Source organism: Oryctolagus cuniculus, chromosome 6 (assembly GCF_964237555.1).
Source record: "Oryctolagus cuniculus chromosome 6, mOryCun1.1, whole genome shotgun sequence".
Lineage (NCBI taxonomy): Eukaryota > Metazoa > Chordata > Mammalia > Lagomorpha > Leporidae > Oryctolagus > Oryctolagus cuniculus.
In genome coordinates, this window is record NC_091437.1 from 1,723,708 (window position 1) to 1,750,885 (window position 27,178).

Consider the following 27,178-nt stretch of genomic DNA (forward strand, 5'->3'; position numbering starts at 1 on the left):
CTGAAACCATTCTAGGGACCAACTATAGGGGCCTTTGGTGTCTTGAAATGGAAATGAGTCACTGTAAAGACTTTTAGTGGGGGGTGGAGGAGTCTGAGTTGGTGACACACCCCAGTGCTAGAAGCTCCTTGGTAAAGTGGTCAGCATAGCCCTGGCCCTAGCAGATGCAGGGCCAGGGGTGTTGGTTCTGTGACTTCGACTCGCAGACCTCTTGGGGCATGGACACCCAGAAGCGGCTGGAGTCTGTGGGAAGGGCTCTGCTTGCTGATGACTCTCTGGCTACACAGGCCTCCCAGCTGGCACAGCGGCCTGGGTACATCTATTTTCTCTTTTGCTGAAAGCAAAAAGACCTCCAAACACACTGGTGGGCTAGTGTAAGTCACTGCTCTAGAAGTTGTCACTAGAGAGAGGGGTGACTCCCTCCCTCCCCTTGAGTTCACCTTGTGTGCCGTCATGAGCCCATGTGGTGATGTTGGCCCAATCAGCCCACCAGGGGCAAGGCTGTAGCTTGACAAGGTTAGGTGTGCGAGACCACCAGACCTGTTGTCTGGGTACAGTGTAGTAGAGGGGCTGGGACATGGCTAAAAGGGAGAAGGCTTTTGTGAGGTTGGTTATGGATGAAGGAGGAGGAGGATGTCGGGCGTGTTACAAGTAATTTTCCCTGGGGATCTTTAAGGCTCAGTCTAAACAGCAAATTACACTCTGGGAGGCAGATGAGACAGAGGACTCACTAGCACAGGCCTTGGAGGAGGAGCACAGCAGCCATGCAGGTGAGAGACAGGGAGATATGGGGGCCCAAGGATAGGTCAGAATGCTGCACACAAGCACGAGATTTGAGGGGACTTGGCTGGTCACTGTGTCATAGGCAGGGGAGGTCGAGAAGGGGACTTCGAGGCAGAGATGTGCCTATCCCACTGACACACCAGGTTGTCTGGAGCAAGGTACTTAGACCTATTTATGTGGTTGTTGAGATCCAGAAAATAGGAATTTAAAAAATGTAAGCTCCTCCCCTCCCTCTTCGTCCCCAGTTCCCTGCTAATGTACCTGAGAAAGCAGCAGAAGATGGCCCAGTCCCTGGGCCCCTGTACCCACCTGGGATACCTGGATGAGGCTCCTGGCTCCTGGCTTTGGATCCGCCCAGCTGTGGCAACTGCAGCCATTGGAGGAGTGAACCAGTGGATGGAAGACCTCTCTCTCTGCCTCTCCCTGTTTCTATAAAATTCTACCTTATAAATAAAGAAATAAATCTTTTTAAAAAATGTAACGGGCAGGTGTTTGGCTATGGTTAAGATGCCCATGTCCCAGTATCGAGTGCCAGGGTTTGATGCCCACCTGTAGTTCCTGACTCTGGTTTCTTGCTAATGTGGGCCCTGGGAGGCAGGAGTCCCTGCTACCCAAGTGAGAGACCTGGATGGAGTTCCTGGCTCCCAGCTTCTGCCCAGCTAGCCCGGACTGCTGTGGGCACTAGGTACACCAGAGTCGTGGCTGTCTTGGCTGCTGTTTAGAGGTGGGCCTAGGAGTAGGGGTGACTGTAGATTGTGGCCGCTTGGGAGACCTGGGAGGCTCAGCTACGGGCTCCCCTAGTCCTAACGGGTGAGCAAGTGGGGCTGGGGTGTCCTTGGTGGGAAAGCAGGATTTACTTCCAGAGGGGGTATGGCAGTCCTTAAAGGACTCTGCTGTGTTCCCCACCTCAGCCTGTGGAAGGCAGGGCTACCTGCCCTCTCAGTCCCTGCTGGTTTTCCTGGTGTTTGTCCCAGACAGGCTTCCGCTCTGCCTGGAGGGAAGCACCCGGAGCTGCCCTGAGCGGTGACTCTGCCTTTTTTTCTCTGCTGCCTGCTCCTTGAGTGAGCTGGATTCCAGCATCCGGGAATTTCAGGAGGGGAAGTGGCTCAGAGAGGGGACACTGGTCAAAGGTCCAGTGCTGCAGGGGTGTGGTTGGGGTCAAAGGAAACTGCAGAAGGCACCGCAGTGCTGGGATGAGGGTGTGCCTTTGAAGTCTGCTCTGAGTCTCTGCCTCAGGCGGGGTGAGGGCACGTGAAGGCATCCGTGAAATGAGACCTCGGGCGGGGTGACCAGTACTTCATGAGGGGACCTCGGGCGGGGTGACGGGTACTGCGTGAGGGGACCTCGGGTGGGGTGACGGCACTGCGTGAGGGGACCTCGGGCGGGATGATGGCACCCGTGAAACGAGACCTCGGGCGGGGTGACCAGTACTGCGTGAGGGGACCTCGGGCGGGGTGACCAGTACTGCGTGAGGGGACCTCGGGCGGGTGACCAGTACTGCGTGGGGGGACCTCGGGCGGGGTGAGGGCACCCGTGAAACGAGACTTCCGGCGGGGTGACGGGTACTGCGTGAGGGGACCTCGGACGGGGTGACCAGCAACTGGGTGAGGAGACCTCGGGCGGGGTGAGGGCACTGCGTGAGGGGACCTCGGGCGGGATGATGGCACCCGTGAGAGGAGACCTCGGGCGGGGTGACCGGTACTGCGTGAGGGGACCTCGGGCGGGGTGATGGCACTGCGTGGGGGGACCTCGGGCGGGGTGACCAGTACTGCGTGAGGGGACCTCGGGCGGGGTGACCAGTACTGCGTGAGGGGACCTCGGACGGGGTGACCAGTACTGCGTGAGGGGACCTCGGGCGGGGTGAGGGCACTGCGTGGGGGGACCTCAGGCGGGGTGACGGCACCCATGAGAGGAGACCTCGGGCGGGGTGATGGCACCCGTGAGAGGAGACCTCGGGCGGGGTGATGGCACCCGTGAGAGGAGACCTCAGGCGGGGTGACCAGCAACTGGGTTAGGAGACCTCGGGCGGAGTGAGGGCACTGCGTGAGGGGACCTCGGACGGGGTGATGGCACCTGTGAGAGGAGACCTCAGGCGGGGTGAGGGCACTGCGTGGGGGGACCTCGGGCGGGGTGACCAGTACTGCGTGAGGAGACCTCGGGCGGGGTGAGGGCACTGCGTGGGGGGACCTCAGGCGGGGTGACGGCACCCATGAGAGGAGACCTCGGGCGGGGTGATGGCACCCGTGAGAGGAGACCTCGGGCGGGGTGATGGCACCCGTGAGAGGAGACCTCAGGCGGGGTGACCAGCAACTGGGTTAGGAGACCTCGGGCGGAGTGAGGGCACTGCGTGAGGGGACCTCGGACGGGGTGATGGCACCTGTGAGAGGAGACCTCAGGCGGGGTGAGGGCACTGCGTGAGGGGACCTCGGGCGGCGTGAGGGCACCCGTGAAGGAGAGCCCTGTGTGGATGACGGCACCCGCTGAGCAGACGCAGGTCCCGAGACGCGGTAGTGGTGGCTCCGGAGGGCGAGTGCGCACGGCGCGGGGCGCGGGCTCCCGCCCTCACCTCACTAGCGGGTGCGACACTGAGACCGCGCATGCGCACCCTCGTGCCCACACGCGGCTCCTCGGCTGGGACGGTGGGGTCTGAGGGCCCGGTTAATGGTGCGGGTTGTTTAACGAACGGGGCGTGCGTTCTAATAAGGGCGAGGCGCAGTCATCCTGCCCCTGTCCACTCCTTATACGGCCGCGTGTTTCCTGTGATGGAGGCTGGCAGGTGTCACTTAGCCTGCCCAGGAGTTGTGATGAGCGCACAACGAGCTGTACACAGGTCAGTCTGCGTCAGCCTCGGTCCCTAAACTGCTGGGACCTGGACCATGCTGGGGTCTGTTTATCTCCAGAGCCAGAGGAACCAAGCCAGGCCCGTGGCCCTTGAGAAGCAGGTGCCTCACTGCTCCCTTGCCTCCCCTCAGGATCCCCTCCCTTAGCCTTTGCTGGTGAGGAGCTGTGGTCTGTCTGCTGAGACTTCTTTGGTTCTGTGTGTGGACCTGTCGTCCCTGCCTACCCAGGGCATGGGGCCCTCTGGACCCCTGATCTGAGGGTCCCAGCACTGGAGCAGCTGAGTCAGAAGCTGTGTCTGGCTCAGCCACAGTGAGAGTCCTTGCATGCTCGTCATTGTGATGTGAAGTTGCTGTATTCCAGAGGAGATGACTTAACAAGAAGGTTGAGAAGATATGTGTTGAAAACCAGTGACACGATTTCAGCCATGTGGCATCCTAAGACAGGTGGAAACCAGGTGATACCGAGGGCATCACTCACTGGCTGCCAGACGGAGCTGTTGGCTACCCTTGCCCAAGGGAGTGCAGCATTTAGCTAGGTCACCCATCTTCTGTCTCATTCCCCTGTGCCAGAGTTGCTGATGTAGGTACAGCAGGTCTGGTTCATTGCAGCACAGGCTGCACCTTGCTCAGTGGCAAATGGCCAAGGGCAAGCTTGTTGCAAGAACCACTCCTGCCAGGGAGCCAAGAGAGGTTGATGTATGACCGAGGGCATTGCTTATGGTGTGGGCCAGGTCCCTCCTGGCCAGAGTGAGATGTTTTATGTGGCTTCATGCTAAGCAAAGCCTCCCCAAGGGGCAGTTAACCCAATGGCTGTCCCTACGCCCAACCAAGATCAGCCTAATGGCCCATTTCTTTCATGTTGGACTTGCTATTTGGTGGACAGAGATGCCTTTTGGAACCAGAGTTCCCACTGAACATCTACCCCTGTGTAGACAGCTGTCGGTGCACTGGTAGGAACTCCTGAGAAAGAATTGTGTGTTGTATTGGCCATTAGGATCAGACTGGTAGTGTCTGTAGCTTACGCATTGTTTCAAGTGTCATTATCTGTTCACCCAGGTGAAAGTTATTAAATCTGCACTGAGGGAGAGATAGGCTCCCCACTTGGTTTCTTGGTTTCATAGAATGGGTCATTACAGGGGGATTGGTGGGCCTTATAAGTTCCAGAGAAACTTTGAGATTGTGTGTTGTAGCGCCTGTTTGGCTTGGGATGGATGGGATTTTGCCTACTACTACGCACTGAGGTGGGGGTCTCTGAGTCCTACTTGGACAGGCTCCATACTCTTTGCCCTTCTGTGCTTCTTGGTGTCACAGACCATGGTAGAGACCCAGGCAAAGATGTGTCTTGAAATAGTGACCCCTCCTCCATCTCTTCTGTGACAGTCAGAGAAGAGGGGACGGACTTTAACAATTTGGTTAATCTGGCTATGGTACTAAGTAGATCTCTCCCCAGGAAGGGTGCTGGCCTTCTGGCATCACAAAGAAACTATGAGATTGTGTTAAGCCTCCCATGATGCAGCACAGGGGAGAATCTTTCACTTGACTTCCTGCCTGCTCCACCAATGGTGCAGGGGGGCATGGTCAAGGGTCCAGAATTGTCAAATGAGGCAGAGCAGTTTTATGAAAATTCAGTCATCTTACCTGCCATGTCGCAGGTCACCTGAGGCTCCTCAGCAGAGATCGTGAGGTGTTCCATAGGAGTCTAGGGGTGAGGGTGGTGGTGTCTCAGGCCGCTTCAGTCCTTTAGCCACAGTGTGGGCTGCTCCAGACCCCCTTCAGGACTCAGAGCAATCTTACCCACCGTGGCCTCATGCCAGCATGTAGGGCAAGGCCTGGGAGGCATCTTTCCACCCTGCAGGTGAGGACGTCCTTTTTCCAATGGCCCTCAAGCTTACCATGGTATCAGAGGCTGCCCAGATCCTGCCCCTCCAACTTACCTTGGCCTGGGTGCCATCCTGCCACTTCTGCATTGGCTTGGGCACCCCCAGCTACCCTCTGCTTTTCCTCTGCTGTGCAGCAGGTAGGTAGTAGGGCCTCTGGGTCTTGTCAATCAGATTAGAAGTCACAGCCACTTTAGTGGGTCCTAGGAAAATCACCCAAACTTTTCCTGGCATAAGGACCAATCAGACACAGAAGCAGGTGGACCCTGAGGGTGTCCCCATGCCCCTCGGGAACCTCTCTCAAAGGGGAGGTTCTTTGTTCTGTTGCCTACTGTAAAGGGCTGTGTTCAGGGCTCCCATCCCCCTTGCTGGGTAAGGTAAAGGTAGACAAAAGCCAAAGGAGCAGGGGACAGTGCGAGGTTGTTGGGACATGCGGAGGAGTGCCTGGTTGGCTGGGGTGGAACCTGGGGAAAGAGAAAGGAAGGGAGGAGCAGCTGGCCTCCTTGGAGAAGCACTCAATAAGGAGTCATCTAAGATATCAGGCTTCTGTTTGGGTGGGGGTGGAACTTGATGGAGCTCAGGCCTAAGGGTCAGATCAGAAGTGCCCCTCTCCCGGTCAGTGTGGCCCACCCCAGCTCAGGGGCTGTGATGCCTGTGTCTGAAAAAGACTGAGACTGAGACAGCCCTGCAAGGTGGGAAATGTTTCCTAAAAGTTTGGGAGGGGTGGAAGTAGGAAAGAGAAGTTTCCCCTGCAATTTCTGCCCAATGCCGGGGAGAAGGCATCCAAGGGCCCTCAGGGAGGAATGAGGGAGAAGGTGCTGCCAGAAGTCATCAGATTGGTTTAGAGACATTAGATCATCCTACGGAGACAGCAATGGCTTGGAGTTCCTCCCCTCCCCCTTCCTTCCTGTTGCTTTGAAAAGTTTGTGTCTTACTATCGTCATCCCCACTATTTAGTGTGAACTCTTGATGGCGAAAAACTGTTGTTGCTTCTACAAACACAGAAATAAAAGTGATAAATCCTAGACATCCTCCTTCCTGCATTGGACTTGTTAACCCAGGCCCGGAAAGAGCCAGGAGGCATAGCGCTGGGGGGACTCCCGCTGAGCTCCGCTGGATTCCCTGGCTTCCGGTCTCTTTCCTGCGGGGCTGAGACCGGGCCTCCGAAATCCCAGAGCCTGCTGAGAGCCGGGTCGACACTGCCCTGTCCCCCCAGACCTCTGCACGGCTCCTGCCCTCCATCCTCAAGCACTGCCCGTGGGCCTCAGCTGTGTTTGTCGCCGAAGAGCTGCGCGCACGGTCAGGGGACACGGGACTGGTCGTTTCTAGCCCAGGGGAGATGGGAGTTCCCGCTTGGACGCACCCCGCGGATCCGGTGCCGCGGGTACTCCCAGACGCCCGGCGGAGACCTCTGGGGTCTGGGAGGCCGCGGACGCTCAGGGGCGAGCTCGCCACCGCCCAGAGAAGCCACGCAAGCACGCTTTGTGAACTTGAACGTCAGTCTGGACGAAGCCCGGGTGCGGCGGAGCCTGCGGCTGGAAGTGACCCGCACATGCACGCACCCCAGCCCGAAGGGCCAGGGCAGGGTGAGCGCGCGGCGGGCGGAGCCTCCAACCGCACACAAGGCTCCTTGCGCTGCTGCGGGCGCCCACGAGGCAGGTGCGGGGCACCTGGGCTCAGCGCCACCGCGCCGGGGCGTAGATGCAAGTGTCCCCGCGGCAGCGCTGCTGCAGGGGTTCGCGCGAGGGCGGCCGGGATCCTATGGCTGGCCAGGGCCGGAGCCAAGAAATCCTCCTTCCTCGAGAGGTCCCTGACGAGTTTCTCACCCGCGGAAATGTGGCGGCCACAGCCTCGGCCGGCGCGGGGACCGATGGTCGTGTCCCAGCCACAGCCCCTGTGGACACCCTAGTTTGTGAATTCCCGGGGTGGGGAGGCAGCCCCGGGTGCTCTGTCGCGGGCGCGGGCAAGGCAGGGCGCGAGCGGGGGACCAGGAGCCAGCCTGGCCCTTGCCCCTCCCCTCGTGCCGCGGCGCCCCGCTCCAAGTCCCGCACAGGAGCCACCACCCCTTCCTGGGGACCACCGCGTGCAGGCAGCCCCGCTCCTGATCCTGGGAAGGCAACCCGGGCCGGGAGGGGGCGGTTCTCCCCAGGGTCCGCGCTCTGTACGTCGGCACGCGGGCCCTCCCGTCGCCGCTCTGCGCCTCCACGCTTCCCAGGTCCGCGCGGGAGGACAGTAACCCGGACCAGCAGTCTCGGCCTCCCGATTCCCAGAGCGCGCCGTGCAGATTCCAGCGTTAACGTGCCTGAAAGGATCTTCCCGAGAGAGGCGGGCGCCCGCAGTCCTCCTTGGCCTCCGTGGCCTTGCGGTGCGGTGGGTCCTCGAGGATACCCCGAGGCGATCCTGGGCAGAGCGAGCCGGAAAGCCACTCTCACACAAGCCGCGAGGCGGTGCGTTGCTCCCAGGGGAGGTGTCCGCAGTCCCGCACCCAGGTGCTAAGCCTGGGCCGTGCGTCTTGTTATTCTTTCCGACTTCAGAGGACCGACCGCGGTCAGCCGAGGCCTCCCTTCCTCCCGCGAGCCCAGCGTTCGCTCTTCTGCACGCCAGGGTGAAAAGGCTTCCCCCGCGGGCCTTGAAGGAGGCAGAGGGCCCCGGCTGTCTTCCCACGCGTCCTGAGTGGGGGCTGCCCTCCTGGCGCGGGGCTGCTGGAGCAGAGGTGTCACCGCAAGTGCACCCCTGGGAGCCCCGCAGCAGCAGATCTATTTCCGGATTGGCTAGGGAGCAAAGGCATGGTCTTAGAGTTCAGGGCTGGGGCTGAGTTCCAGGGCGGGCCTCTGGCTGGTCCGCAGGACTGGCATTCCCGGGAATGGCAAGAAGAACTGGGTCTGGGGTTGGATTCTGCCGTCCTTTCTGTGACCCAGACTTGGCCGGACATTGGCTACGGGCTGGCCGATTCCAGAACTGCAGGCTCAGATCAGCAGGTGAGTTCCTGCGGGTGCTCTGGGAGCAGAGGCCAGTGCTGAGAGGCCGACCGCGCTGACCCTGGTGACAGTTGTGTCACTTTCTTGAGTTTAATGAGCCAGGCTCCACAGACGAGTTGCAAGCTGGATGCTAGAGTCTGCCAGAGAGGTGGCTTGGTGGCTTTTGTGTTTCTCCCTCCTGTCCCCCTTGCTGCCTTCTGCCTCTTGTGTTTGGGACTGGAGACTTTGGGAGGATCTCCCAGCTCTTGCTGACTCTCATTAGCTGCGTGATTTTTGTTCACCACTGGATATGAAAATTTGGTGCATATTTGCTGGTGCACGTGCACACACGTTCACTTCCGTGACTTGGCCTGTGTTGTGGCAGGTGTGTGTGGGTTTGCAGTGAGATATTTCAGTCCACACTTGCGACTCAGGATGTCCGTTCACAGGGAAGCAGAGCCCCTACCCCTGATGGCTAGAGGTCGACTTTGTCAGCTCCCAGTCCCTCCCTCAGCCTGCACTTCCTTTGTTTTCCCTTTGATGGTGGGCGGTCAATTCCTTGCTGATTAACTTGTCCAACTGAGGGAGTGGCTGGGGTTGGGGGAGGAGGCTGGCTTTGTACCCCAGCGACTAGAGCTCAGAATGCAGGACTTAGCATCTCAATGCCAGCCTCTTTGCTGGGAGCTTCACTGGGACTCCCGACCCGGCAAAGTGATGGTCTGGAGACCCCAGACAGATCAGAGCACACCTGACCCCGGACAGACCAGAGTGCACCTTTGCGGTCCTGAAAGAGATGGTTGGCTCCCCTTGAAACCGATCCCCCAGCCTCTGGTCTGTCCCCTTTAGCCCAAGGTGTCCTTGCCTGCCCGTCATCAAAAGGAATTCACTGACTTGAGGGAATGATCCAGCTGGCCCTCACAAGGTTCTAATCACCAGACTCAAGGAGTCATCTGCTCCTCCAGTAGATGAGAACCTTGCTGGCCACTGGGGTGGTCTGTGTGGGGGAATGCCAGGTCTGGGCAGGATGTAACTGCTATGTAACCCCCAGACCAGCTGGAGCCCACTTGGCCCTCTTAAATTCCCTAAAGGGCATGGCATCACTGACCAATCAAAGGAAGGTCACAAGCTCCACTGACCAACCAGAAACTTGGACACGAGCTGATCACGCACCTCTCAGCCCCAATTTCAGTCTGTAAGAACCTTCACCCCGCACTCCTCAGGGAACCTGGGCATTCAGCCAGCTCCTTGCTCCTTGCATTGCAATAAACACCTGCTTTCTCCCACCACTCCGATGTCAGTGGTGGGGTTTCTGCACGTCGGGGGAACAGACCCAGTCTGGGGGTTCTACAGTAAGGCCTTCAACCAGTTTGGGGTGTTGCTCCACAACACTCTGACTGACCAATCAAAGACAGACCAGGAGCTGGCCAGCACTGAGGCCAAATCCCTGTATTGTGAAGGCAGGACCCAGCCTCTGGCCTGTGTCCCTTAGTCCAAGAAGTCTTTCCTTCTCCTTTATCAAAAGGAATCAGTGACTTGAGGGAGTGGCACAGCTGGCCTGACAAGGCTCCAATTGATAAAACCCTGCTGGCCAGCATTGTCTGGAGGGGATTGTTTAGGGCAATTCCAGGTCTGGGGCAGAGGGTTATGACCTACTGGGGCTCCTGCCCATCATAAATTCCCTAGAGAGCACCGGGAAGCACCACTGACCAGCCGGGAACTAGGATTTGAGCCAGACATCTCTCAGCCGTGTTCCAGTCTCTTCGTCGCCAGCTTCTCGGGGAGCCTTTGTGTTAAGCAATAGCTGCTCCGCTTGGTGACAGACACTGACTTTGTCCCACCACCAGGAAGTGATTGGCTTCTGCACCTCAGGAAAGAAGACCCAGAGTAGGGGTGCTATGGGAACTCCTCTAACCAGTTTGTGGGCTTGTTCTGCAACAGAATGGTGGAGCCGAAAGCAGAGGCAGGGTGGGAGGTGGGCAAGGTCCCAGCCAAGACTGGGCAGAGCCTCGCCCAGGGACTGTGCAGACTGGATCTGACAGAGGAGGTCTGCGTGTTCTTAACTTCCCTTGGGAGGGTTCTCAGCATACAGGGAAACAGTAGGAGCCAATCATTTAATAGGTACAATGTATAACGTAATAACTAGTACTGATGTGCCATACTTCTGGGTTGCAGGATAGTCTGTGATGGATATGCACTGCAGTGTCCATTGTGCGCCACAGTTCACACACAGCAGTGTAACTCAAGCTGTGATCATCATCTATGCTTCCGTTTCCTCCTCCCAGGAATGAGGGTGTTGAAGATGGCAGTTCCAGCTGTGATGCTGAGATTTCTGTGCTTCTAGTCCAGCTCTTTCCTGGCTCCGGGGTTCCTGAGTACTAGGTACAGGAGCAGGACCATCTTTTATTGCTTACCTTGGCGGGTCACGCTGATGGATGTCTCCTGGAGGAAGAGGGTGTGGCTGCCCCCGGGACTGTTAGTGGCAATGGGTGGGATAGGTTCCTGTCTTCATACTAGAAAGAATTCAAATGTGAGACAGAGAACAGTGGTAAGCTAGGAAGCAAGGTTTAATGGGGGTAGGGTATCCATCAGAATGGATGGGACAGAATATGAGAGAGAGTGCCCTGTCGCTCAGACTGGGGAAAGCAAAGCTGCATGGTTTAATGGAGAATACCCGTGGTAGGCCAGGTGGTCGGCTCAGCAGAGAGCTGAGCGCTCTCAGCCTGTGTTCAGACTGGAAAGGGGTCCAGTTCTTCCCCATGCTGTTTCTCCTTCTTCTCCTCCTCTTCTAGGACAAAGGGTTTTCTGAGTGTGAATTAGATGAATTCCTCCCAAGCTGTCACTACTCAGTGCTATCAGACTGGGGAGCACACCTGGCGCCAGGCAGAGGCGCCTCCCCTAGAATGGAAAGGTTTTATTGCCCAGTGTTGTCAGACCAGGCAACCCATGTGGTGCTAAGGAGAGAGGACTCTCCCGGGGAGCTTTCCTTGGAGAGGGTGAGGGCTGAGACCACCTGGAGAGCTGTCTGGATGTGGGTGGGCTGCTCCCTAGGTGAGCTACTGCAAATGCTTTGTTTTCCTCAGGCCTTTCCCACACATAGGCTAATTTCTAACTTCCTACCTAACAGAACCAGCCCTGTCTGGAGCGCCCTCCCCACTGTCTTCAGCAGGGGAGAGGGGCTGGATCCTGGATGGCCAGTGGTATCACTTATGGTGTCTACATGAGCCGATTCCGTGATAAACCTCTGCATATGCCCACAAACCTGACACAGCCGCACCTAGCCCTGTCTGTCCCCACCAGCACTCCCAAGGGCTCCAGACAGAAAAGCAGCCATGCCCTGAGCAGAGTCGGGAGGCAGAGCTGCCACTGCTACCAGACGTCTCCCTCCCTGTGAGTTGTCAGACACTGAGACTCACCAGTCAGAGAGGGGCTCGCTCAAGGCCCTGCTCCAGCCCATAAAGGGAGGGCCACAGGGACTTTTGTGTGCTTGGATTAATGTTAGGATTTGCTAGGCCATGGGGACACACTAGTTAATTTCACACCTGGCACACGGGGGCCCCATGGAAGAATGACCCTGAGGATGTCACAGTGGAATCTGATGTTGGGGACATCCTAAGCCGGTAAGCACATCCTTGTAACTTGTTGACTTCACAAACACCTGTCAAGGGTCAGACCACCTTATCGCTGTGGCTGCTCCCTCCCCTACAAACAGCACCCTCTGACCATGGGGTGCAGCTCTTCCTCCCCTGCTTGCTGCCTGTCTTCAGTGAAAGTCTTTTCTGCTTTTGCCTGTTGCCCTAAAATCCTACAAACCAACAGAACAGCTATGACCATGACCGCTGACATTATGGTGCCAGAGACTAAAAGCTAGAACAAAAGGTGAATTACTTGTGTAAGGAAACAATACACATGCAAATATAAGCTGTATTAAAAACTCGGGGTGTGGTGAGAGGAGCAGCCATGTGCACTTTGCCCGCCTGTCCCCACCAAGTGGGAAGTGAGAGCTGATCCTCGGCTTCCTCACAGAGTCTGCTGCTGCATCCCAGGTCACTGTACACGCATGTGAGTGAACAGACAACGTCTCAGGAGAGAGTGGCGTTGACCTCACAGGTCCTCTGAAGGGGTCTCTGGCCATATTTTGAGGACAGCAGTGCTGAGCGAGCAGAGCGTGTCTGGAGGGCATGAGTGCTGGTTTCCAGCCAGGGACCGTGTGACTGCCTCACACATGTCTTACCTGTGTGCAGAATAGCCATGGGCCACATACGGGTACACAGTGAGGGCTTGTGGTGAAAATAATAAGAACATGAAGGAGGTCAAAGTTATAGGAAGATCTGGATCTGGAGAATCTGTCAGGACTGAGAAGACATTGTGTGAGTTCTTCAGAGAACTGGACCAGCATCACAGGAGGTGCTGCCATTGAATGTCGCCAAGGGCAGCACAGCAAAGTGCTTTTCAAGGGGCCCCAGGCTGCCTGGGGCATCCACACTGCTGTGTGCTCCAGGCCGGTGCTGTTCCTCCCATGGGTGACTCTGGCTCTTGTGAGTGGGAAGCTGGAGGCCATGTGGGCTGGGGACCCAGGGGGCGATGTTCAGGGCAGAGGAAGAGGGAGTGAACTTCCCATCCTCACCTCTGTTTTGCTGAGGCCCTCACCTTGGCTCCGTCTCCTGGTTCAGACCTGTTCAGGAACAGCCTCGCAGGCACACCCAGCTGTGCGAGCACCCCCTGACCCAGTCAAGTGGACCTGAATGGCCCAACACAGCCGCCCCATCGAGGGGGAATTGGCTTCAGGGACAGAAGAATGAGAGAGCTCACACTGGGGGGCCATGCCCGCTGAGTGGAAGGACAGGAGGACAGGGGTCCCCTCAGGGGTCCTGGAGTCCTAGACCTCCAAGAGGTGCTGATCCCATGGCCTCCCAGAGCAGGACTGGCCAGCAGCAGTGGGGGGAGGGCCACACCCATTCCCCTGTGGGGTGTTTAGGACCTTCAGGTGTGGACGCACAGACAACCTCATGCAAGACGCCTTCCAGTCCTTACCAGCACTGCCCTGGGCCCAGGGCCCACAGAGACGCATTCCTCATGGAGCTGGGGGCTGAGGTCCAACGTCAAGATGAGGCTGTTCTGGCATCTTGTGATGTTGCCGAACAACACCCCAAACTGGTTGAAGGCCTTACTGTAGAATCCCCAGACTGGGTCTGTTCCCCCGACGTGCAGAAACCCCACCACTGACATCGGAGTGGTGGGAGAAAGCAGGTGTTTATTGCAATGCAAGGAGCAAGGAGCTGGCTGAATGCCCAGGTTCCCTGAGGAGTGCGGGGTGAAGATTCTTACAGACTGAAATTGGGGCTGAGAGGTGCGTGATCAGCTCGTGTCCAAGTTTCTGGTTGGTCAGTGGAGCTTGTGACCTTCCTTTGATTGGTCAGTGATGCCACGCTCTTTAGGGAATTTAAGAGGGCCAAGTGGGCTCCAGCGGGCCAAGTGGGCTCCAGCTGGTCTGGGGGTTACATAGCAGTTACATCCTGCCCAGACCTGGCATTCCCCCACACAGACCACCCCAGTGGCCAGCAAGGTTCTCATCTACTGGAGGAGCAGATGACTCCTTGAGTCTGGTGATTAGAACCTTGTGAGGGCCAGCTGGATCACTCCCTCAAGTCGGTGAATTCCTTTTGATGATGGGCAGGCAAGGACACCTTGGGCTAAGGGGGACAGACCAGAGGTGGGTCCAGCTTTTCCATTGTGGGGGTTCCGTTTCTGCAGGGACTTGTTCCCTGCCTCACAGACAGCACCTTCTGGCTGTGTCCTCACCCGGTGGATGGGCCCCTTTCACAGAAGCTCACACACATCCCAGCCACACGGGCTCTGCCTGACTTCCTAGTCACTCAGAGTTCCCAGCTGACACTAAATTCCAGGCTCAGGAGCTTGTGTATGGATTATGGAGGGACGCATTCAGTCCACACGGCCTGCAGGAGCCGTTTGTTAGGCTCCATCCAGACGCACTTTTCCCCCTCCCAGACACGTCAGTGGGGAAGCTGCACCACCCCCTTCCTGCACTCGCTCTCCCCAGGCAGAGAGCCCCTGGCAGGGGGAAGGGTTGTTTGCCACTATCACCGACAACCAGCAGAGGACAGCAGAGAGTAGCAGGGGCTGCCTTCAGGCCACAGGGCTGCTGGGGGCTGCACCAGGCAGCCTGGCCAGCTTGTGCTTAGTCCTGGAGGGGGCAGGTGACAGGTCAGACCCAGTAGGAGCTGGGACACCCCAGCGTAGCCTGCAGCTGGAGGAGCAGGGTGAGTCAGGTCCCCAAAAGGAGAAGTGCCCACCATGTGGTCATGAAGAGTGTTGTGACAGCTGGTCCAGGCCACTTCCAGTTTTTTTGTTTTTGCTTTGAGAAATCTCAGTACATTGAAAAAAGAAGTGACCACGGAACTGTGGAGTGTTTTAAATTTCTGCATGGAATGAACCTCTTCTTAATGAAAACTCGGCTTTGGAGCAGCAATGTGATTCTGTGCACAAAAGAGATGGAGCCAGCTGACCACGCAATTCTGCCAGGATGCGGTCCTGTCTTTTAGCAAAGTGATCTCATTTGGGGAATTTTGAAGTCTCCACTGACAACTGTTGAAGAAAAACTTATCCCAAGACTGGGTAAGTGAGTAAGAAGACTTTGTTCAGGACAATTGCTGTGGGGGTGTCTGTGGGAGACAGAACTGGCCCCACTGCAACAACAAGGACATGGTTAGGGTAAGGGGGCACAGAGCTGACACTCAGGGAGAGGGCATACAGAGCTGATGGGGTGGGGGGCACAGAGCTGACAGGGTGAGGGGACACAGAGCTGACAGGGTGAGGGGCACAGAGCTGACACTCAGGGAGAGGGCACACAGAACTGACACTCAGGGAGAGGGCATACAGAGCTGACAGGGTGAGGGGGTGCAGAGCTGACAGGGTGAGGGTCACAGAGCTGACAGGGTGAGGAGCACACAGAGCTAACACGGTGAGGGGCACAGAGCTGACACTCAGGGAGAGGGCACACAGAGCTGACAGGGTGAGGGGCACAGAGTTGACAGGGTGAGGGGCACAGAGCTGAAGGGGGGACAGAGCTGAGAGGGTGAAGGGGCACAGAGCTGACAGGGTGGGGGGCACAGAGCTGAAGGGGGGACAGAGCTGAGAGGGTGAAGGGGCACAGAGCTGACAGGGTGGGGGGCACAGAGCTGAAGGGGGGACAGAGCTGAGAGGGTGAAGGGGCACAGAGCTGACAGGGTGAGGGGCACAGAGCTGAAAGGTGGGGGGCACAGAGCTGAGAGGGTGAGGGGTGCAGAGCTGACAGGGTGAGGGGACACAGAGCTGACAGGTGGGGGGCACAGAGCTGACAGGGTGAGGGGGACAGAACTGACAGGGTGAGGAGCACAAACAGCTAACACGGTGAGGGGCACAGAGCTGACAGGGTGAGGGGACACAGAGCTGACAGGTGAGGGGACACAGAGCTGACAGGTGGGGGGCACAGAGCTGACAAAGTGGGGGATGCAGAGCTGACAGGGTGAGGGGCACAGAGATTACAGGGTGAGGGGCACAGAGATTACAGGGTGAGGGGCACAGAGCTGACAGGGTAAGGGGCACAGAGCTTACAGGGTGAGGGGTGCAGAGCTGACAGGGTGGGGGGTGCGGAGCTGACAGGGTGAGGGGTGCAGAGCTGACAGGGTGAGGAGGGACAGTGCTGACAGGATGAGGGGGGACAGAGCTGACAGGGTGAGGGGCACAGAGCTGACAGGGTGAGGGGGACAGAGCTGACAGGGTGAGGGGGACAGAGCTGAGAGGGTGAGGGGCACAGAGCTGAGAGGGTGAGGGGTGCAGAGCTGACAGGGTGAGGGGCGCAGAGCTGACAGGATGAGGGGGGCAGAGCTGACAGGGTGAGGGGGACAGAGCTGACAGGGTGAGGGGCACAGAGATGACAGGGTGAGGGGGACAGAGCTGACAGGGTGAGGGGCACAGAGCTGACAGGGTGAGGGGCTACAGAGCTGACAGGGTGAGGGGTGCAGAGCTGACAGGGTGAGGGGGACAGAGCTGACAGGGTGAGGGGCACAGAGCTGACAGGGTAAGGGGCACAGAGCTGACAGGGTGAGGGGTGCAGAGCTGACAGGGTGAGGGGCACAGAGCTGACAGGATGAGGGGGACAGAGCTGACAGGGTGAGGGGGCACAGAGCTGACAGGGTGAGGGGGACAGAGCTGACAGGGTGGGGGGGGACAGAGCTGACAGGGTGGGGGGGGACAGAGCTGACAGGGTGAGGGGCACAGAGCTGACAGGGTGAGGGGCTACAGAGCTGACAGGGTGAGGGGCACAGAGCTGACAGGGTGAGGGGCTACAGAGCTGACAGGGTGAGGGGGCACAGAGCTGACAGGGTGAGAGGGACAGAGCTGACAGGGTGAGAGGGACAGAGCTGACAGGGTGAGGGGCTACAGAGCGGACAGGGTGAGGGGCACAGAGCTGAGAGGGTGAGGGGTGTAGAGCTGACAGGGTGGGGGGCACAGAGCTGAAAGGTGGGGGGCACAGAGCTGAGAGGGTGAGGGGTGCAGAGCTGACAGGGTGAGGGGACACAGAGCTGACAGGGTGGGGGGCACAGAGCTGACAGGGTGGGGGGCACAGAGCTGAAGGGGGGACAGAGCTGAGAGGGTGAAGGGGCACAGAGCTGACAGGGTGGGGGGCACAGAGCTGAAAGGTGGGGGGCACAGAGCTGAGAGGGTGAGGGGTGCAGAGCTGACAGGGTGAGGGGACACAGAGCTGACAGGTGGGGGGCACAGAGCTGACAGGGTGAGGGGGACAGAACTGACAGGGTGAGGAGCACAAACAGCTAACACGGTGAGGGGCACAGAGCTGACAGGGTGAGGGGACACAGAGCTGACAGGGTGAGGGGACACAGAGCTGACAGGTGAGGGGACACAGAGCTGACAGGTGGGGGGCACAGAGCTGACAAAGTGGGGGGTGCAGAGCTGACAGGGTGAGGGGGACAGAGATTACAGGGTGAGGGGCACAGAGCTGACAGGGTGAGGGGCTACAGAGCTGACAGGGTAAGGGGCACAGAGCTGACAGGGTGAGGGGAACAGAGCTGACAGGGTGAGGGGCACAGAGCTGACAGGGTAAGGGGCACAGAGCTGAAAGGGTGAGGGGTGCAGAGCTGACAGGGTGAGGGGCACAGAGCTGACAGGATGAGGGGGGACAGAGCTGACAGGGTGAGGGGACACAGAGCTGACAGGGTGAGGGGACACAGAGCTGACAGGGTGAGGGGGACAGAGCTGACAGGGTGAGGGGCACAGAGCTGACAGGGTGAGGGGCTACAGAGCTGACAGGGTGAGGGGGACAGAGCTGACAGGGTGAGGGGGACAGAGCTGACAGGGTGAGGGGCTACAGAGCTGACAGGGTGAGGGGCACAGAGCTGACAGGGTGAGGGGCACAGAGCTGACAAGGTGAGGGGCGCAGAGCTGACAGGGTGAGGGGCGCAGAGCTGACAGGATGAGGGGGACAGAGCTGAGAGGGTGAGGGGCACAGAGCTGACAGGATGAGGGGGACAGAGCTGAGAGGGTGAGGGGCACAGAGCTGACAGGGTGAGGGGCACAGAGCTGACAGGGTGAGGGGAGCAGAGCTGACAGGGTGAGGGGGACAGAGCTGACAGGGTGAGGGGCTACAGAGCTGACAGTGTGAGGGGCACAGAGCTGACAGGGTTGGGGTGGACAGAGCTGACAGGGTGAGGGGCACAGAGCTGACAGGGTGAGGGGCTACAGAGCTGACAGTGTGAGGGGCACAGAGCTGGCAGGGTTGGGGGGGACAGAGCTGACAGGGTGAGGGGCACAGAGCTGACAGAGTGAGGGGGGACAGAGCTGACAGGGTTGGGGGGACAGAGCTGACAGGGTGGGGGGCACAGAGCTGACAGGGTGAGGGGCACAGAGCTGACAGTGTGAGGGGCACAGAGCTGACAGGGTTGGGGTGGACAGAGCTGACAGGGTGAGGGGCACAGAGCTGACAGGGTGAGGGGCACAGAGCTGACAGAGTGAGGGGGGACAGAGCTGACAGGGTGAGGGGGGACAGAGCTGACAGGGTGGGGGGCACAGAGCTCAGCCATGGTGACTGGGAGGCCCCACCTGGCGGAGTCTCAGTGGGGCTCCTGCACCTGCCCCAGCCCTACCTTACTTTCCCTGTGATGTCTGCAGGTGCTGTGTTGAGCCCGCTTATGCAGGACTGCCCACGTTCCTCATCCCCTGTGCCCAGAGCCCCACCTGCCTTCGTTTTGGCCGGGACTGCCCATTCTGATATTTCCTCTCCTGCTGCCCCTCCCCTTGTTATAGGATGGACCCAGCCCCACCCCTCCCCCACTTCGACATTCCCTTTGCTGGCCCCAGCCCGGGTCACCGTGGCCCTCAGCTGTCTGCCTCATGGGCTGTGAACAAGGGCAGGCTGCTCTTGCTAAAGGGACCCAGGTCCAAGGTCCTGAGGACCCCCTCAGCCCTGCCCATCCCAGGGCCTCAGTGCAGGATCACCAGGCCCATAAAGGTGTCCATCCCCTGCATCTCAGAGCAGGCTCTTTTTTTTTTTTTTTTTTTTTTTTTTTTTTGACAGGCAGAGTTAGACAGTAGCTAACTGTGAGAGAAAGAGAGAGACAGAAAGGTCTTTCTTCCGTTGGTTCACCCCCCCCCCCCAAATGGCCGCTACGGCCTGAGCAATGCGGCCGGCACGCTGCGCTGATCTGAAGCCAGGAGCCAGGTGCTTCCTCCTGGTCTCCCATGCAGGTGCAGGGCCCAAGGACTTGGGCCATCCTCCACTGCCTTCCTGGGCCACAGCAGAGAGCTGGACTGGTAGAGGAGTGAGGGGAGCAGAGCTGACAGGGTGAGGGGCACAGAGCTGACAGGGTGAGGGGCACAGAGCTGACAGGGTGAGGGGTGCAGAGCTGACAGGGTGAGGGGCACAGAGCTGACAAGGTGGGGGAGTACAGAGCTGACAGGGTGAGGGGCTGCAGAGCTGACAGGGTGAGGGGCACAGAGCTGACAGGGTGAGGGGTGCAGAGCTGACAGGGTGAGGGGCACAGAACTGACAGGGTGGGACAGAATCTGGTGTCCCAACTGGGACTAGAACCCGGAGCCAGCGCCGCAGGTGGAGGATTAGCCAAGTGTGCTGCAGCGCCAGTCCTTTGGCTCTTTCAACTGGTTACTTATTATTTAATTTTTTTGAAATACTCAATTAAAATTATTTAAATTTTATTTGAAAGGGAAGTGGAGAGGGAGAGTTACAGAGAGATCTTCTATCTGCTGGTTCACTCCCCAGCTGCCTGTAGCAGCCAGGAGCCAGGAACTCCATGGGAGTCTCCCATGTGAGTGCTGCCTTTCTAGACACATTAGCAGGACATGGATTGGAGACTCCAAATTCTAAAAAGTCAGAATCTGAAGCACTTCATGTCCCAAGCATCTCACACACAGAAGGCTCTGCCTATAGCCCCTGTCCCTGTGAGGCTGCCCTGCCCCAGCTCCCAAGATGTGAATCTGCACCACACGCCTGCTTCCATGACAGCAGACACCTCCCTTCTGTCTCAGAGTGCCCTGCATGTGGTGTCGGTGGGGACGGCAGTGGTGCCATCTCATCCGTGCCAGACCTGAGGGCCTTGCATTTATCCAGCCACTTGATCCCCTGTGAGGATTCTGGGACTGCCCCTACTTTACAGACGAAAAAACTGAGGCACAGAGAGGGAGATGTTTGTCAGCCTCTGTCAGTCTGGGCCCTGCTGCCACTGCGGGGAGCAGAGGGCGGGTCTGCATCTGCCTCTCCTCTGCGGGTGGGTGGGCGCTGTACAGCTTTGCACACAGGCCTGGCTCACACCACACGGGGAAGGAAGTGGCCTCATCCTGCAGTGCTGCAGAAGTGCAGGCAAGCAGGTAAGGGTCAGGGACTAGGATTTGTGGGCCAGGTGTTTGGCCAGCACTGAGAGCCTCGTACCCGATACTGGAGTGCCTGGGTGCAAGCCCTGGTTCAGCTCCCTGCTGATGTGCACCGTGGAGGTGGTGGTGATGGCTCCAGGACTTGGGTTCCTGCCACCCATGTAGGTGGCATGCAGTTCACCTGGCCCAGTCCCTGCCACTGTGAACATACTAAATGAGTGAGCCAGCAGATAGAAACTATCTCTGTCTATGATGGAGAGCTCCTGTGCCTGTTCCTAGCCTCGATATGCAGGCAGAACAGGGAGTGCTGCTGGCCTGGTCAGTCCCACCTCTGCCAGGCCACACTCTCCCTCTCCGGCCTCAAGTCCCTTGCCATCCGCAGGAGGTCAAGGGAAGGTAGGTGGGGCCCTGAAACTTCACTGCTGGCTGTGGCCCTGTGGCTTCCACAGGTGCCACTGGGGAGAGTGGGCAGAGCAGATTCAGCCCAGCTCAGCACTTCCCCAACCTGCCACTGAGAACACACTGCCCCGGTCGGACTGGGCAGGAACTGCTCTGGGCCCTTGCCTCTGACACAAGCTTGCTCACTGTGGCTAAACCACATCCTTCCTGCTGGGAAGGCCCAGCTGTGGCCACTGCGAAGTCATCGCATTTCCCCTTGGGCTGTGTCCCAGGCTGGCGTGGGTGAGTCTAGCTTCCTGTGGCAGGGTGGGCAAACAGACCAGGGGAGGAATGGGAGAGGACATGCTGGCAGAATTGAAATTTCTTATGCTGGCCTCCCAGTCTATCCTCACGATGTTGCAGGAATGCTTTCTTGTGGATCAGGATCTGGGCACTGTGTGTGTGTACATGTGGGCTGAGGCAGGAGCAGCAAACGTGGCCCACACCCTCCTGGCAAGCCGCTCACAGCAGCGATGTGTGTGGGAACCCAGTGCGCTCTGGGATCAGGGCATCATAGGAAGGACCAAGGGGTTAGAAGCTGGCTGGTCTGCAGGGTAGTTGGAACAGTGTGGAGAAGCAATCTGGGTGCATATGGATGGATGTGGGGTGGTGCCTGGGGCTGGGAGCAGAGCACAAAGAGCAGAAAAGAAAGGGCGAGGAGTGGCCATGTTTTTGCCAACCTAGAGGGCTTCCTGCTGCCCAGGTACTCATCCTTTTAACACTATACATGGTTTTGGGTGCAGGCTGAGCTCTGCCCACAGCACCAAGTGAGAAGCTGAGGAGAGAACAGCTCCACGCTTGGCCCCAGGTCCACCGACAACAGTCTCCAGGAGACGTGGAGGATCTGAGACTGCAGGCCATGTCCGGCCTCTGTGGGGCTCCAAGTGCTCTTGGGAAAACTCAGTGACTTCTGCAGGGGAAGCTCCATCATAAATGTCAGTGATTCAGTGTAGATGCCTGATGCATGTTGGTGATTCTGCAGTGTAGACGCGTGTGGTCAGTGCCTGCTTGCCTGCTTGCCCCTTGTTCCTCTGTTCGGCTGACTCTGATTGTTTGGTTTCTGCCTTCTCTGCCCCTGCCAGCTGCTGCCTGGTGTTGCTGGTTACTCACCCCCCTCCCAGCCTCCTTGTTCTGTTCCTCATGCAGCTTCCCTTGGTCACAACAGGAGCAAGAAACCAGAGCCTTCAGTTAGCAGGACTGAAATCACCTCTTCCACACTCTCATTTACAGAGCAGGGAATGGCATGGAGGGACAGGGTGACCTTGTCCAGGTCTCAGCCCAGTGGTCAGTGGCACCAAAGGGACATCAGGAGGTGTTGTTTGCCACATACTGCAATGCGATCATGACTCTGGAATTCCTTATTTATTTGTTTGTTTTTCCAGTCTTTCCACAGGAGCCTCTCCCTCCATGGCTCAGGGAATGCTCCTGGTTGGAACTGCCAGAACTTTCCAGAATTGAGGATGGTGACTCATTACAGCTAAGCGATGCTCTTCCTCCGAGTTTTCTGAGATTTTGTTAGTTCAGTTCTTCTGGAGTGGACAGAAGCCACCTGTTACTCTTATGCCATTTCCATTGCCTGCTGTTCCCATGTGACGCTAAGCCAGGGGCCCTGGAAGGGCAGTGGGGATGGCCGGCACTCGCTGCAAGTTGGCCCAGTACCTGGAGGACCTTGAGGAGCTGGACCTCAAGAAGTTCAAGATGCACTTGGAGGACTATCCCCCCGACCAGGGCTGCATCCCCCTCCCCAGGGGCCAGGCGGCCAGGGCTGACCCTGTGGATCTTGCCACCCTCATGATTGACTTCAATGGGGAGGAGAAGGCCTGGGCCATGGCCCTGTGGATTTTCACGGCCATCAACAGGAGAGACCTTTATGAGAGAGCTAAGAGGGATGAGCCAGTGTGGGGTGAGTACATGGAGGCTTTTAAAAAATAGGTGGAGGGGGCTGGTGCTGTGGAGTAGTGGGTAAAGCCGCTGCCTGCAGTGCAGGCATCCCATGTGGGCACCAGTTCGAGTCCCGGCTGCTCCACTTCTGATCCAGCTCTCTGCTATGGCCTGGGGAAGCAGTAGAAGATGGTCCAAGTCCTTGGGCCCCTGCACCTGTGTGGGAGACCTGGAAGAATCTCCAGGCTCCTGGCTTTGGATCGGCGCAGTTCTGGCCATTGTGACCAACTGGGGAGTGAACCAGTGAATGGAAGACTTCTCTCTCTCTCTCTCTCTCACTCTGTCTCTCCTTCTCTGTGTAACTATGATTTTCAAATAAATAAATCTTTAAAAAATAAAAAATAGGTGGAGGCAAGTAGAGGACATTCAGGGTGACATTCACTGTGTGAGTGGAGCCTGTGGTGTGTTCAGTGCACTCCAGTGCCACCAGCCTCAGAACCCCTCCCTCTTGCAAAACCAAAATTTCTATTTGTCACAAAGAGAGAGCTCTTCCATCTGCTAGTTCACCGCCCAGATGCCCACAGCACTCAAGGCTGAGCCAGGCTGAAACCAGGAGGCTGAATCTCAGTTCAGCTTCTCCCACGTGGATGGCAAGGGCCCCAGTGATTCGGGCCTAGGTGCCTTGCTCTGTGAGTGGGGTTCTTGCCCCCACGGAGGTCAGACTTGAAAGCAGAGGCATGGACAGTGCCCACATGAGAGCAGGATTTGTTTGAAAGTAGGAATGACCATGCATCCAAGTGTGAGAGTGGGTCATCCCACATGGAGAATGCTATTCACTCCCCCCGCCATGAAGAGAGGGAGAGAAAGGATGCCTGAGTAGTACCCCCATGCATGGCCGGGGCAAAAGGATGGCCTCTCCCTGCCTCCCAGTCTCTTCCTGAGGCAGGGGTGGTGCCTTAACTGAATTGTGGTCATCATGGTGTCTCCTTCCCCTTGGTCCTGGATGAGGCACAGGTGCATCTGGGAGTGTGGGCGTATGAGACCAACAGGTGAATGCATAAATTTACATTGCAGGACTGACAAAAATTCCAGGTCACCCAGCACTAACTCCCACCCGATTGCCCCAAATCAAAAGTACTTGAGAAAGCTTCTGTTCTCTTAGGGTACACGTTGGCAGGAAACTGGAGTCGGGCTCAGAGCCAGGACTTTAACCCAGACACCCTGATGTGGGATTTGGGAGTCCCAAGCAGCGTCCTACCAGCTGTGCCAAATGCCTGCCCTGATTATTCAGCACTTTTTTCTTTAAAGATTTATTTATTTTACTTAAAATCAGAGTTACACGGGGGGGGGGGGGGATCTTCAATCCTATGGTTCACTCGCGAAGTGGCCACAACAGCTGGAATGGCACAGATCCAAAGCGAGGAGCCAGGAGCCTCCTCCGGGTCTCCCACGCGGGTGCAGGAGCCCAAGGACTTGGGCCACTTCCACTGCTATCGCAAGCCATAGCAGAAAGCTGGATGGGAAGAGGAGCAGCTGGGTCTCAAACCGGTGCCCATATGGGATGCTGGCGCTTCAGGCCAGGGCTTTAACCCACTGTACCACAGCACCGACCACTGATTCAGCAGTAGAGCAACCAGATTTGACGTAAGACAGATCAGTAATTTTAAGACCCAGAAGTCTAGACCTGAAAGTATGAGATATGGGTGACAAGGGTGAAAGGCACCTGGGGTCACCACATGTGATCTTTCTTGGCCATCTCCAGGGTGTTAGACTTGGGGATGGCTTCAGAGCCATCTGCCATCTGCACCTCTGAGTCAAGCTTTGATTTCATGGTGTCTGGGGCAGGGATCTTTGATCCATGCCAAGTGTCATCCTCTGCTTTTTGACCCTTTGTATTTATTTCACGTTCAGAACCTGCACATGTTTCTAACGCCACTGTGATATGCCATGAAGAGATCATCGAAGAGGAGAGGATGGGTATCCTTGGGCACCTCTCCCGGATCTCCATTTGTACAAAGAGAAAAGGTAAGCAGCAGGGTGGGCGTCCACTTGGTGTAGAGCCAGGCTCAGGAGGCGGGGGAAGCCAAGCAGCCAGGGGCTCTGCCATTCTTCCCGCTGGCCCAGGCACACCCCCACTGCCTAAGACGCACACTCAACCCAGAACCTGGGGAGGAGATCCTGTGTTCCAAGGCCTGGGCTGCAGACCCCTTACAGGAAGCAGGTTGAAGAAAGGGATTTTCTGGCTTGAGGCTTCCATACAGCCCTGGTCTGCTCCACTGTGCCCATGAGAAATCAGACACTTGGGTTTCCAGGACACACTCTCCCTCTCCCTGGTGTTGGAGAGAAACCATACCTCCCAGCTCTCAGTTCTGACTGCCACTCCGTCCACAGACGTGTGGCTGTGCCCACAGTCCGATTGCTGTCTCTGCCCTAGATTACTGTAAGAAGTACCGCAAGCATGTGCGCAGCAGGTTCCAGTGCATTGAAGACAGGAATGCCCGGCTGGGCGAGAGCGTGAACCTCAACAAGCGCTACACACGGCTTCGCCTGGCCAAGGAGCACCTGAGCCGGCAGGAGCGGGAGCAGGAGTTGGTGGCCATCGGCAGGACCCACGTGTGGGACAGCCCCGCAAGCCCCGTCCGGGTGGAGCTGCTCTTCGACGCCGATGAGGAGTGCCTCGAGCCTGTGCGCACGGTGGTGCTCCAGGGGGCAGCGGGCATCGGGAAGACCATCCTGGCCAGGAAGATCATGCTGGACTGGGCTTCAGGGCAGCTCTTCCAGGACAGGTTCGATTACCTGTTCTACATCCACTGCCGGGAGATGAGCCTGGGGATGCACAGGAGCCTGGTGGACCTGATTGCCGGCTGCTGCTCCGACCCCAGCCCCCCTGTGAGCAAGATGTTGCACAGGCCGTCCCGTGTCCTCTTCCTCATGGACGGCTTCGACGAGCTGCAAGGTGCTTTCGATGAGAGCAGCGGGGCGCTGTGCAGTGACTGGAGGGTGGCCGTGCGGGGGGATGTCCTCCTGGGCAGCCTCATCAGGAAGAAGCTGCTCCCCGAGGCCTCACTGCTCATCACCACCAGGCCCGTGGCTCTGGAGAAGCTGCAGCACCTCCTGGACCGCCCCCGCCACGTGGAGGTGCTGGGCTTCTCCGAGGCCCGGCGGAAGGAGTATTTCTTCAAGTACTTCCTGGAGGAGGCGCAGGCCAGGGAGGCCTTCAGCCTCCTCCAGGAGAATGAGGTCCTGCTCAGCATGTGCTGCATCCCACTGGTGTGCTGGATCGTGTGCACAGGGCTGAAGCAGCAGATGCAGGGCGGCAAGCACAGGGCCAAGACCACCACCTCCAAGACCACCACAGCTGTGTACACATTCTTCCTGTCCAGCTTGCTGCAGTCCCGCGGAGGCAGCCAGGAGCAACGCCTCTCTGGCCACCTCCGGGGTCTCTGCTCCTTGGCTGCTGATGGCATCTGGAACCAGAAAATCCTGTTTGAGGAGCGTGACCTGAGGAGGCACGGCCTGCAGGAGGCAGAAGTGTCTGCCTTCCTGAGGATGAGCCTGTTCCAGAAGGAGGTGGACTGCGAGGCCTTCTACAGCTTCGTCCACTTGACCTTCCAGGAGTTCTTTGCCGCCATGTACTATGTGCTGGAGGAGGAGGAGGAGGAGAAGGAGGAGGGGGCAGGCACAGGGAGGAGCCCGCCGGCAAGGGGCTTGGACCTCCCACACCGAGATGTGAGGGTCCTTCTCGAAAACTATGGCAAATTCGAAAAGGGGTATCTGATTTTCGTTGTGCGTTTCCTCTTCGGCCTTGTGAATCAGGAGAGGGCCTCCTACCTGGAGAAGAAGCTGAGCTGCAAGATCTCCCAGCAAGTTCGGCCAGAGCTGCTGCGGTGGATCGAGACAAAAGCCAACGCCAAGAAGCTGCAGATACAGCCAAGCCAGCTGGAGCTGTTCTACTGCCTGTATGAGATGCAGGAGGAGGCCTTTGTGCGGGAGGCCATGGGCCACTTCCCCAGAATCGAGATCAACCTCTCCACCCGCATGGACCACGTGGTGTCCTCTTTCTGCATTGGAAACTGTCACAGCGTAGAATCACTTTCACTGGGGTTTCTGCATAATTCACCCAAGGAGGAAGAAGAGGAGGAGGAGGAAGAGGAGGTGGAAAGTCCACTCTTTGATGTGGGCTGCCCCAACCGCCAGGGCCCTCATGCCGCCTGCTCATGGAGGTAAGCCAGCTCATCTGCAGCCATGGGTAGAGTAAGCGTCTGCTGCTGCACCTTGTTCTTGTACTCACTTCCTCTCCTCTTTTATTTTCTTATATATTTGAAAGGCAGAGAGACAGCTCCCGTCCACTGGTTTACTCCCTAACCTGCAACATCCAAGGCTGGGCTGGAGCTGGAGCCAGGAGTCAGGAACACAATCCAGGTCTCCCATGTGGGTGGTAGGGACCCAGTCACCTGGAGCCATTGCTGCTGCCTTCCCAGGTCTGCACTGGCAGGAAGCT

The 27,178-nt window shown here is 58.0% G+C and overlaps 1 protein-coding gene across 13 annotated transcripts in view; it reads left to right on the forward strand.

The window, feature by feature from the left end:
• Window positions 1-3,375: 3,375 nt before the first annotated feature.
• NLRP3 (NLR family pyrin domain containing 3) overlaps window positions 3,376-27,178 on the forward strand; it is a 40,832-nt gene continuing 17,029 nt past the window's right edge. For 2 of the 13 annotated variants that reach the window (XM_070075751.1, XM_070075760.1), the window contains exons 1-4: window positions 3,620-15,094; window positions 22,179-22,699; window positions 24,589-24,702; window positions 25,112-26,900. In XM_070075751.1, the coding sequence (XP_069931852.1) occupies window positions 22,423-22,699; window positions 24,589-24,702; window positions 25,112-26,900 (2,180 nt within the window). In that variant the 5' untranslated portion in view covers window positions 3,620-15,094; window positions 22,179-22,422. The other 11 variants (XM_070075752.1, XM_070075755.1, XM_070075756.1 and 8 more) reach the window with 11 other exon arrangements.